Genomic DNA, 12,837 nt, shown 5'->3' on the forward strand with positions numbered 1-12,837 from the left:
CACATCTTCTGTATCCTAATGCCTTTCTTGCTGGTTATGCTTACTAAGGCAGAAACAGAGAGATTGATATGCACTGAGTCAGCAATATTAGCCCTGCAAAGATGCTTTATAAGGGATCTATACTGAGATGATTGCTGTTTCAGGCCACGCAGTCCAGTGCAAGCAAAGGCAGAGAAGAGCAATCACAGCAAAGCCTGTACATTCAGTTAGAGGTGCTGTTAGCTGAGGCTGAGATTAGATTACAGGATGCTGGAGGTTTGAAATAGGCTGCGGGTGCACGAGCGCTGGTGTGAGTCTCCGGAGGCATTTTCGGATCCCTGAATTACTTCTCAGCCCACCAGAAGCAGTGTAGAATGATCTTTCCGATGGGTACTGACATTTCCATGCCAAATGAAAAAGGGCAGTCAATGAAGTATCCCCAGCTGCATTGGAACACAGTTAAACGCTGGGTGGAGGAGCGTGAGAGCCGGTCCTTTACGCCAAAAAAGCCATTGACATGATGCCTCTTCCTGCCCGTGTCAAAGCAGCTGCATACTAAACAGACCGCTTTAAATTTAAAGCACCGCAAGATGAATTTATTTCATTAGCTGTGCAGGGAGTGCTGTGTAAACAGCGCATATTCCTCCAATTTATCTTACTTGCAGATATATGCATACACGCACAAACACATGCACTTGTTTTTATACAATGTTGGGACTTGAGCTCCATATGTTTTATATCTGTAAGTATTTGTATGTATTATGTAAGCATGTATATTGTCACTGTCGGAACAAAAACATGTATGTCCATTTTTGTTGTTTTTCTTTTTTTATGTTATTTGAAAATGACAACGGCCCTTTACATTGTGTGAAAATTTCATTCATCAGTGGACCAACTGTAATAGTCCAGAATTAGCTGGAATCATTTTACATGAATTTACATTGAAACATTGAACGTTTTTACTATTCTCTATAAAGTTACAAAAGTTTTGAAGATACAAGATTGTATGTACATACAATGTGTGTATATATATATATATATATATATATATATATATATATATATACAGGGAGATTCATTCGAAAGGGGCCCCGAATATTCTGTAATAACTGTCACTAGGACGAAGCAATCTGAACGAAACAGCGTGCAATGTGCTCCTTGGTATATGGAGCTTCGAACAAGCCGGGATGCCCCTGCGTCGGATCGATTACACAGCAGAATATTCAGGGCCTCTTTTGAGTTAATCTCCCTGTATATAACTTACAGTACCAAATAAATCAAGAGTGGTCTCTGACTTTTGCACAGCACTTTAGGTATATATATATATATATATATATATATATATAGTGTTCTCTGTTCTCAGGGAAAACTCGATTTATTTTATTTCCATTAACATTGTCATTAAGTACATGTTATTCATTTTCAGGATATATTTCAGGGTAGATTAGATATAAATCACTGACAGAAGGAGAAAGTCAAAGAAAAAGCAGGATTTTCAAAAAATGAGTAAAAGTTATAGATAAAATTGGGCTCCTAACAATGGTGCAACACCTGGTAATTGCCAAAACTGTCGCTGGACAAAAAGAAGAACATTTGTAAATCAAATAAAGTATCTGTCAGTTTTCACTGGACTGTCCACTTCAGAGTCCAGACCTCAACATCAGATAAAGGTAAAGGGTGGACACACTAAATACTGACAAAATGGTATTACATTTAGTTGTTGAGGCTTCTGTGTAATTTTCTGTTAAATATTTTTTCTTCTGCTGAAAAATGCTGCTTAATGGGTATTTTGACTGAAAATGAAATAAATAATAGGTGGTCTCTAACTTCTGCCATGTGCTGTACATGTAATAATAATATGTCTCAGATCTATTATACATGTAAGTATCCATCTGTAATGAAATGTATCCCATATGCATCATATAGATTGTTGCTCACATCTCCATTTTTGTTGTTTGTAATTTTTTGACATAATTTGCCCTTTACATTGTGTCAAAATATGAGGATGAGTAGACATTAACCTCCATTAAAAGTTAATAACATTTTTTCCTTTTCCTGTAAATGTACCTTTTTGGATATACAAAGTTTTGTTCTGACGGTGACGATATGTAAGTACTACAGTTTCTGAAATTTTGTTGGTCTTAAGAAGGTGGATTTGCCCTGCTTATTTCAGGTTTATCTACATATTCACCACATTATCGTCCTAAAACTATATGAAAACAAGTTCTGAGACACAGACAAATGTGCACACTCACATAAATATTTAGCGCATTGGGAATGTACTGAGACCGTCACTCACACAGTAATAAGCAATGCACAGCTCTCTGTGTGCTGCAGTGGACTTGGATAACAAGCAGGTAGCAATTTCAGCCCATTCTGTTCATGCTCTGATATAACCATTACAGTGCGCTTACTCTGACAGCACAAATGGAGAGAGTCCCTTCTAGAGCTCTTTCATTCTACTACGTCTGAATATCATTTGGCTTTGTTTTTGCAGGCGCAGAGAAATTGTCTTTATTTTCTGTGTATTTAGGAGGATTTCATGATCAAAAGATGTATGATCGTGTTATTGAATAGGCTGTCCTTCACCTCACATAGGATTTGGAGGCAGATGTACACCATGTACTTCAGTACAGTGTGGCCTATTGCTTTGTTTTGAAAAGTACATGTAGATGCAGTGTAGGGCATGTGAATTAATGTGTTACAGGTATGAGAATTATTTCAAATCATAATAAATAATAGTGTATAACATAATATGCAATATATAATATAATATAATATAAAGATTGTCTTATAGAACAACTAACACAATATTTTACATTGCTTTATCTTTAGTGAACAGATGGTTTAAACAAGGGGTCTCAAACTCCAGTTACCTGGGGGTCCTTTAGTAATCTACTCTTCTTGTCTACTCCAAGAGGGGGCAGCTGAATGGTTGCAGAATGAAAATTCTGATGAATTTTAATGAGTCATTTAATAACTGAATGGGTTTTCAAGAAACATGTTTCATCAAACACAGGCTGAACTTGAGCACATCCAGATGTTATTTTAGTTTGTTTTAGCGAAACTGTTTATGATTGTGACGTGTCAACAGAAACCAGACGCTCGCGGAAGTAAAAGATGATGGCGTTTAATAATACCAGGCTAACAAACCGAAAAAGGGCAGAACAAAAGACGAAGTCAAAAATATAGGCAAAAAGTTCCAAAACACAGATCAGTCAGTAGAGGCAAAAGCACAAAAGGGAAAAGACAAAAAGGCAGAGTCGATATACACAAAGCAAAGGTTCAAACACGGGATAATGGCAGTCAGTATACAAACGCTCTGTAGTTCAACAGGAAATAATACCTCGCACTGAACTGTACTAAAGCCTGGGCTTATAAAGTAAACTACACAGGTGCTGCCAGTTAATATTCAGGTGATTGGGAGCGCTGATTGGAACGTGAGCGAGTGTCAGAAGTCACGTGATCTCCCATAGAATTGTGGGTAATGGAGTCCGTGTCGGAGTCAGAGTCCGAGGGAAGTTGCCGAGTCGTGATCTCCCAGAGGATTCTGGGAGATGAAGTCCGTTTCTTTCAGAGAGTTCGCCGTATGCGTGACGATGGATTGTTTCCCACTTACAAGTGTTTTTAGGCTTATACTGTTGCTTGCAAAATCACATATTTTGAAAAAAAAAATACTAAAAAACATAAAAAAAACATTTCTGCAAATGTTAATGAACCATTGCTTTTTAAATGTAGAACTTAGAAACAGACACAGTAGTAATTGTGGCATGTGCAGAACCTTAGGTGGTTGAAAAACCCGTTATGACTGGTTGGGCAGGTCAAGAATTGCCATTATGAACCATTAGCTGATGGCAATCCCAGAACGTTATAAATTATGTTATTTTTAAAACCTTGTGCTAACACTGAAAAAGTATCTGAAAAAGTAGCTATTTGATGCCTACAAAAGCAGTTGAAGACTATAAAAAAGACATATATAAAAAGACACTGTCTGAAATGTCATTAAGATATGGCAGTTAAGGGGAAGCTAAGCCACGATCTGGAAAACCAAGAAAACTCTTCGATAGAACAGCTCATATGCTGGCTGGAAAGGCAAAGCAAAACCCCCACATGAAACCAAAGAAGGTTCAGCTGAGACAAGACTGACAGTGCACCATTCTGCTGTGCAGCATTGCTTGAACAAACATGATCTGCATGGAGGAGTCATAAGAAGGACATCTTGTGGCCTTATCACAAAAGTAAACATCTGAGCTATGCAAAACAACATCTAGAAAAGCAAGAGGCATTTTGGAAACAAGTGCTGTGGACTGATGAAGTGTTAATGGAACTCTGGCCACAATCACCAAAACTATCTTTAGAGAAAAAAGGAGCAGCATTTGATGAAAGGAATACCTTGACAACTGTTAAGCTTGGGTGTGTGTGTGTGTGTGGGGGGGGGGTCTGTTATGTTTTGGGGTTGTGTAGCAGTCAGTGGCACAGAAAGCACTGCATGGATATATAGATAAAAGGATCCCACTAAATATCAGTAAATTCTGGAAGTGAAATAATATAAATATAAATATGAATGTGAATATAAAATATAACATTGCAGAAGAGTTTTAGTTTTTAAAATGGTTTACTGCAGAGGATATCTTTTCATTTTAAAAATCAGCAAAATATGTCATTTTGCATGCACCTGTAATTATTGAGGTGAAAAAAAATTATGTTTCCTGTTCTGTGAACTATTCAATTACAATAAAGATAAAAACTGATTTTGAAGACAAACTTTAAAGATAAAGCATTATTAAAATTTAAAGACAAAACAGATTTAAATATATGAGGGACTGTACCAAGCTGCCTCTGAATGTTGGATGTGGTAGTTTGGCTGGTAGCTGGTGGGTGTGTAGTTTTGGAGCCCTGGCTTAAACAATCACTGTGATTGATGGAAACATGTGAACATCTAGGACAATGTTTTGCGCTCAGTATTTTTACCACAGGGACAACCTCTTCCAACCATAATTGTTGATTCTGAAATCCTCCTAAATTCTTAGGCCACTGGAATGATATTTATATTCATTGCACATCTATTAGCAGCACAGAACCTGGAATGTGTTGTTTATATTCAGGCTTTTAGCTCCAGAGGTGCTGTATATTTTATGGCACTCTTTAAACTACTGAACATTTGCAGCTAACTCTTGGGGGTTTGGCATGCTGAGGAAATCGTTTCTCATTAGCAAAGGCAGTGGATGTATTTCCCTTCCAACTATACTATACGTGCGTAGAGAACATATGGGGAAAAGTGGGTCTTGTGAACATTTCTTTTGTGGATATGGTACATTTAAAAACATATTGAGGCTCTTGCAGACTGCAAGGCAAATATCTTTAATTAAAAGTAAAGGTTCTTAAATGGTTTTGTACTAGGATGCACAGGAAGTCTTTATTTGGTAAAGAATCCTGGACGTTCTTTAAGCCTCTTTACATAACCCCTTTGTGCCTCATTGCTTGCTAGCAGCTGAACACAAACATTTTCCAAATTCCAGCAGTGTCTGACGGTTGGAGGCACGAGTGTATGGGACACACGTATAAGACAAATGACTGAAGTTTCTTATTCTTTTCCAGTTTCGCTTTAAATGGAGCAGCTTTTACATTCAGGTACCTGTACAGTTTCCAGAATGTAACTGCTGCTCCATTTAAGGTGGAACAGAAAATTTGAACAAAAAGTTGTGAAATTTCAACCATAACAAAAAAGCTTTGTAGAGAATCACACGTGAAACAACACGTCACACTATTTTTGCAGGGCCTGAAGGGCTTGTGAAACAATATTGACACACGTTTATCTCTGTATTGTTGATTTTTGTTTTTTACTGTTTTGCACAATAAAAGTTTTTCTGATTAACATAAGTTGTTAAAAATGTTTCTTATTAAAAAGTGAAGGACATCCCAGAATAATAAGCCACTGTTGCTTTATTTAAACCACAAATAAAATGGTTTATTCCAGTATCTAAAATAGTTGCAATACAATCTATATGGATAGATATAGATATAGTTATACACACACAAATATGTGTGTGTTTGTGTACATATACTGTGATTATATACTGAAACTGTCAGAAAAAAATGTAATTATGCTATTATATACATTTTTGACCACTTGGAAGACTTAGACTCTGACACTTTCTTGTAGGCCTGTGTAATCTGTGATTTTGACCCTTTTTATAAAAAAGAAACATATAAATTTTTAGAAAAGATTATATGATATAAAGAATCGTGCATAATATGATCGGGACCATGAACTACCAAGGTAAAAAAAAGTCCATTTTGATTTTAGGTTGAAGTTTTTAATGTAATTTTATGCAGGAACAGAAGGTGCTCTCTGTGGTTCTGAGAGTGACTGCAGGTCTGAGGAGTTCAATGACTTGAGGGAAACTGTGTTGGGGGGCTTTGTTCAGGAACACTCAGATTTGAGAAGATTAGATTTTTTTTTTTTGATGAAACTTGAGGGTCCTGTTGAAAATGCATCTTCCAGCTTCAGGCTAATTGCATTGACCTGTTCCTTTACATCTGCTTGCTCTGGGAGTTTAGCCAGGACATGCTAAAATCAATGATTAGCTCACTTGTAAGAGATGAAATATGTGGAATGTTTATCAGCACATTTCATAGCTCTGTAGACACATGGTGACATAAATGCTGGGCCAGCTTCAACCAAAAGACTTCCAGCCACTTTAGTGCTGCTGCTCACGAACAAAGGCCTGTTTGATGCTGTTTCTCTCAAAAGCAGCCAGCCTTTACTTTTAAAATTCTTTCTGTAAGAAGACTTACAGATGACTTTAGAGAAATCCTAACTTTACCAACCCAGGTCAATCAAAATATACGCTTTATTTGTTCAGATGTGTACAAAAGAAGCATAAACAAACAGGCTTTTGTAAAGCCATTTAAATAGGAATGGGGAGTGTGAGTCTTGGAGTACCATAGATTGCTGAAGTTTAAGGCCGAATTTCATCTAAAACTCCTTATTCAACTCATTAAGGACTTTATAAATAGCTTCTTTAATCAGGTATGTGAGTTGATGTGATGTAAGTTAGTTATTGTTTATTCATCTGTTGTCATCATATCTTCATCAGCATAATGTTGATTTTGCATCTGAGACCTAAACATTGAGCTGGGCCTTTTTTTTGAGCCTGTGCTTGTGATAATTGCATTAATAAGTAAAGAAGTATGATGTGGCCCAAAAAACCCCAAGAACTCTGATTTGTGAATTATTGTTTCAGGCTTTACAGTTTGTGAATATACTAACAAAAAAAAAAATAAACAATCTCACATAGTGCAGCTTTAAATCCTACTTGAAAATGAAAAGAGGTCCAGTAAGTGAGGGCTGACTGATCTCCATACAGCTGGATTTCTTCCAGACATCACAAGTCTGCGCTTTGTCTTCTGGAGCAAGAACAGATGCATTGCGCTTGTCCTTCCTGACCTCTAGAAGTAACCCTATCGATCCTCCTCTCAGAGCAGTGCTGAAGGAGCGTCTTTCAGGCAGCACTCATTCACCTTAAACCATCTCACTTTACACGCCATTTTAACATTAAGACAAGATGTAAACAAAGTTACTCAGAGTTTGTTTGATTATGTTAATGAACAAATGTCTGAGTTTATTTCAAATGCAAATTGGATGCATTCTACACTGCATTCTGTGTTGTGTTTGAAACTGGTGCACAAGCCTCAAACTCAGCTTACGGAAAAAAAACATAGAATGCACTTCCCTTCCTTGTAAAAGACTGCATACAATATGTTTTCACAGTGGTCATTTCCTGTTTTTTGAAAAAGAGGTTAAAATGATGTATTGCATTTTAACACTACTGTTGTTAATGTACATAAGTACAATGTAAATCCACAAAAACAAGTGATCACCTTTATTTTACACTTCTGTGTGTATTTTAAAAGTTGTTACTGTTATTATGATGGTAAAATACTGTATGTCAGATTAATCAGTTTACCTAGTGAAACTGTTGAATTACAGTAAACTGCAGCATTTCTAGGTAATGAAATGATTGTAATTTTACGGATTTTTACCATCATTGAGAAAACATACTTTTACTGTTTTTTAACACCCATGCTGCCAGTCTTTTTTTGTTTTTACAGTGCATATTGGAAGCATGGCTGATTACATATTTCACTTGATATACTAAGGTTTGAGCAACTAGCAGCAGTTGGGTTGAAATTTTTATACAATGTAAAGTATAGCTGCTGTAGTCAAACAATGTAGAAAAATAAACATCTTAGAAAATGGAGATTTTTATTGTTGAGTACATCAACAATATTTAAAAAGAACTGCACTGCAAAGAACATTTTGTATGATATACGTTGGTGGGAGTGGCTTCACACATACAAAAATATGTGTGTTATATTATGCTTACCACTTTTATTAGAATAATAAAAATGCTTTTTTAATTATGAGTCAGCTATTATTCTTTTCAAAAACTGGTTATATCCAAAATTATTAACACTTTGCAATGTATGTACGCTGGCTTTACTAATGAACTCTTAAAGAACCCTTTAGCAGTAGCCTTTGTGTAGTGTAGTCTTTGTCTTTGTCGCTGCTGAGAAGTGTAGGACACAGTATATGTAGGCAGTATATAAAGCAGGCAGCTCGAGGAAATTGGTCCATGCTGTGGCCCAAAAGTTTATTGCCTCTCTGTGATATATCCTGTTGGGTGGCTGCAGTGTGGGTGATTTGCTTAGGGCTGCACTGGTGTTTATTGCCAATCACGCTCAGCACCTACTATAAGAACATGGAGGCTCTCTGAGGCCTGTTCTGCAGAAAGTGAAGGAACTGAACTCTGTGTGCCTTAAAGCTGATCAGAACGGCTCTGTGATCAGGCTGAGTGAGGGAGCCGTTCACTCAATCTGTCGAGTAAGCCCTCAAACCGTCGCCTAAGAAACATTGTTAGTGGTAAAATTGCTTTAAGTTTACAGAGAAAAAGCATTGACATTATTGTCCACAATAATAGACTAAACGCTATAGATTCAGGTTAAAAATAGGTTAATACTTTTGCATTGTTTACAAATTCAGCCTTGTCCTCATCTGGCAGGCAAATGGCCTTTTCATCATATTGTCTTTAATAAGCTGTAATCTATTAGCATTAACTTGAATCCCATTTTGATTGGTTGTAAAGGTCTACCATGTGTGTTTCCCACCTATTTTCAGACATATCTATTGAGCACAGCCTTTTTATGAGCCTACATTGCTTTATATGCCTACATTTTGTATACCGTTTGCCCAATGGCATTTTATTTTTACTTAGCACTATCAACTATTGGTTTAGGCCACTATAAATACCTCAGCACTAAATTATCAACTGTTTTATAATGCTAAAGCTTCAGACTTCTATCATTCATTTTTATTTAAAATACTAAATGAATAGTTGTTAATGTTTATTAAAAAAAGCTATTTTAAAGGGCCCCAATAATGGAAAAAAAAATGAATTTTGCTTGCTTTTTTAAATTAAACATTTTGATGTAGTATGTTTCAAATGGTACCATTCACTGTCCAGTTCATACCATCCATATAAGGAAAGTAAACTGCACAAACAGCCCATTTGAATTCACTGTTTTTGTGATGTCACAAAAACGCGTGCATTTACATCTATCCGCCTACTCAGTATATTTTGAATAAGGAGCAAAACAGGGCAGCCAGTCAGAACAGAGCATATATCAGTCTTAAAAGCAGCCTGTTTAATTCTAAGAGAGAGAGTTTGGAAATGGTCGTGTAAGAATGGGTTATAAGTGCTTTTGGTAGATAAAACCAATAAAATGTTACAAGTGGGCCTTCAAAAAAATGTAATAATAAAAAACAAGAGAAATGTTGGATAGGGGTCTTTAATAGAAGTGAATTCATACATTTTGGGCCAGATTCCATGGGCATGATGAGGATGTGTCATATCTTTGTGAAAGTACTTGCAGATCACCGGTATGGGTGATATAACGACATGTATTTGGACATGTTGTGCAGTGATGGAAGCAGTGAAAAAGAAGTCCACATTGCTGATACATTTGTTTGTTCCTGGCTTTGCCACCCAGGCTGGAACGTGCTGTAAAAGCGGCAGCTGCAGTGGCTGTAATTAAGAAGATGAAGGTTAGCACTCACCCAGAGGAAGTCCAATTAGGCTGGCCCAAGATCCCTCCGTAATCCTGCCATGATCTAAAATTCTTCCCACAGTTCAAGCTGCTCAGCTTACTTTTGCATCTTTACACCATTGTCTAAAGCATCTGTGGATTAATGCCCTGTACCATTTTGCTTTGTGTTTCAGATCTGATTATGGCAGCTCCAAAATTGTCAGGTATGTAACATTTTCGGTCCTTTTTTTAATCCTAAACTGTGCATGCTTGCTTGCTGTTAATGCCAGAATCCTGTAGTCATTTTAATTTACTTTTATTTGTTTATTTAACCCGGGAATACACATTAATCAGCATCATTATTTCATAATGAAAAGATGCCAGATGGCTAATTGTCATCTGCAGTCCCTGGGTGGCTTGATGTTTGAACAATAAAAGTAAACAATGCTTATCACATAGGCAAAAACAAAAATAACAAGGCAATATTAAAACGTGCTTAGTTATAAAACACATGAAGCCCATCACCCGCCGATAGGCCCAAAGTTTTATTACACACTTCTACAACCAGAGAATAGCTCAACCCATTTGCACTGAAGTCCCTGTAGTTACTGAACAATAGGGGTGCGGGAAAAAATTCGTAGATTCTTAGATGCATCGCGATGCGGACGTGAACGATTCTGAATCGATTTACAAATGTCAAAAATCGATTTTCTAAATATTTAATTAATAACGTAATGTTGGTGGAACGCAAAAGGGGGAACTTGGAAGTGCGGAAGTGCAACGCCCGGACAGTCTGTGGCGGCACATAACACACACGGATGAGCGAGAAATCCGACCGGCACCCTCTGCATTAAAGGCTGGGTTAGGTCAGGAGTCACAACCCAAATGTTAAGAAGAGCCATTTTGTCCTTTCAACAAAAATCAGACCACCTTGGCAGCCACAACATTTATGTCCAGTATGTCTCAGTATGTGCGAATGTCCTAGTATAAGTTAGGTAAACGAAAATGCGGACTTGCTCTGTTCTGCTTTAAGCTTTAGCTATAGCCGCTTTCCTCCAATTTCCGCCAGAAAACTTTTCTTCAGAAGTAGATCAGTTTCTCGTAAAATGTCTTTCAACGTTCAACTGTTTTCCGAGGCTGAAGTCACTTCTCATTCTCCAGCTTCTTGTTCGAATTTCCCCGTTCCACCTTAAATTGTGACTGAGGCGCCGAATGTAAATGCGGCACCATTTAACGTGGAGTGGGAGGATTCCAAAGAGAAGCGACTATTTTTAACCCTTTGTTTATAATATGAAGGCTAAAAGCAGACATATAACAGTAGCAGATGGGTTTTGGGTGATTTTGGTGCTGGATTGCTGGCCAAAAAGCGGAGCAATAATATCAAGATTGTTGGTGATTTTTCAAGCCAAATTACTCACGGATGCTGACGTCACACAGCTCAATGATGTCATGCTAGCTAGTTAGAGCCGGGTCTGCCAAATGGTCTGATATGTGGAAGTTATGAAGGCAAGAAGTTACCTACAGTTTTGCAGGCTTTGGGTCTTATAGGTTAACAGAAAGTACGTGATACTTTTATACTTTCATACTTTTATCATCACTGCTGCCATTTCTGCGATGGACAGAACAGTGTAAAACAGTGATGTAATTTTGACAGGGTTAACAGGGTTTTGGTGGGATACCTAGTAAGAGTAAGCTGGACCTATATCTAACAAGCTAACAGGCTCCAATAATATTCAGGGGCATACTTTGGGTTTAATTCTTTACTGAACTAGTCAACATCCAGAGTAAAGCAAGTGTTACTTAAGTGCATGTTACAAGCTTCAAACATCTGTGTTGAATCACATGAACCAACAATCCAGTACTGGGCCAAAAAAACAGGAAGTTATTCATTTAAATCTGCTGCCAAAAGAGTTTGCACCTCCCTGTTTGCAAGAGTAAAATCACTTCATCAATCTCCGTGTGTAGAATCTGAGCTTTCTTTGTGCCCCGTTTTCTTAACTAACTAGAGCTGCAGCATTGCTCTAACTCAGTGTGGCGCTGTAGCAATTAGTTCACCCAGTAGGTTCTTCATAGCATAACAACTGTTACTGTAAATCTAAAAACTTGCCCAATTTTCCCAAGAGTTTGTTGAAAAGAGTGAACTGTGTCAAAAAGAGATGTGTCAGATCTCAATTAATGTGAGGAAGACCTCATTACCAAACTAGAGAAGATTATTTTCAACAGAAGAATAAACCAAACATTTTATTGCCACTAAAGCTAGACTATGACGATTGAGTTGCAGTCATTCAACGCTGGAGTAGCCAGCCAACATGGGACCCTGAAATGCCAGGGGGTATTTCGCACACTGGATATAATGCAACTGATGTGTGACGTACATTCCTATTAATGTATTTTCTTGTTTGAAAATGTAGTTTATAACACAAACAATAAAAATTGTTAACTCAGTTTCAGCTTTGTTACATTAAGTTCTATATGTATCAAAAAAAACACAACAACAGCATCATTAGCAGAAATAGGTAAATAAAATGGCCACTTTTATGTTGCCCTTAAAGCTATAAAAGCTGTAAAATGTACATATTTACCACCGTTAACTTGGTGCTAACATTGCATTGAAAACCCCAATTGCATGCTAGTGGAAAAAAGCATCGAAACATACTTACACAGTGAATTATACGGTTTCTGCATTAAACATTGCTATATATTGATAGCTATTCTTTAATAACGTATCTTCATGTTGTCACCTAATAAGGTCAGCCTATAGCCCTTTAT

At 37.1% G+C, this 12,837-nt stretch overlaps 1 protein-coding gene across 1 annotated transcript in view; it reads left to right on the top strand.

The window, feature by feature from the left end:
* LOC118822302 overlaps positions 1-12,837 on the top strand; it is an 81,605-nt gene that overhangs the window by 17,339 nt on the left and 51,429 nt on the right. The window contains exons 2-3 of the mRNA XM_036591262.1: positions 10,033-10,137; positions 10,263-10,292. Of these exons, the coding sequence (XP_036447155.1) occupies positions 10,033-10,137; positions 10,263-10,292 (135 nt within the window). The remainder of the gene's footprint in view (positions 1-10,032; positions 10,138-10,262; positions 10,293-12,837) is intronic.

The sequence above is a fragment of the Colossoma macropomum genome, unplaced genomic scaffold (assembly GCF_904425465.1).
Source record: "Colossoma macropomum unplaced genomic scaffold, Colossoma_macropomum, whole genome shotgun sequence".
NCBI lineage: Eukaryota > Metazoa > Chordata > Actinopteri > Characiformes > Serrasalmidae > Colossoma > Colossoma macropomum.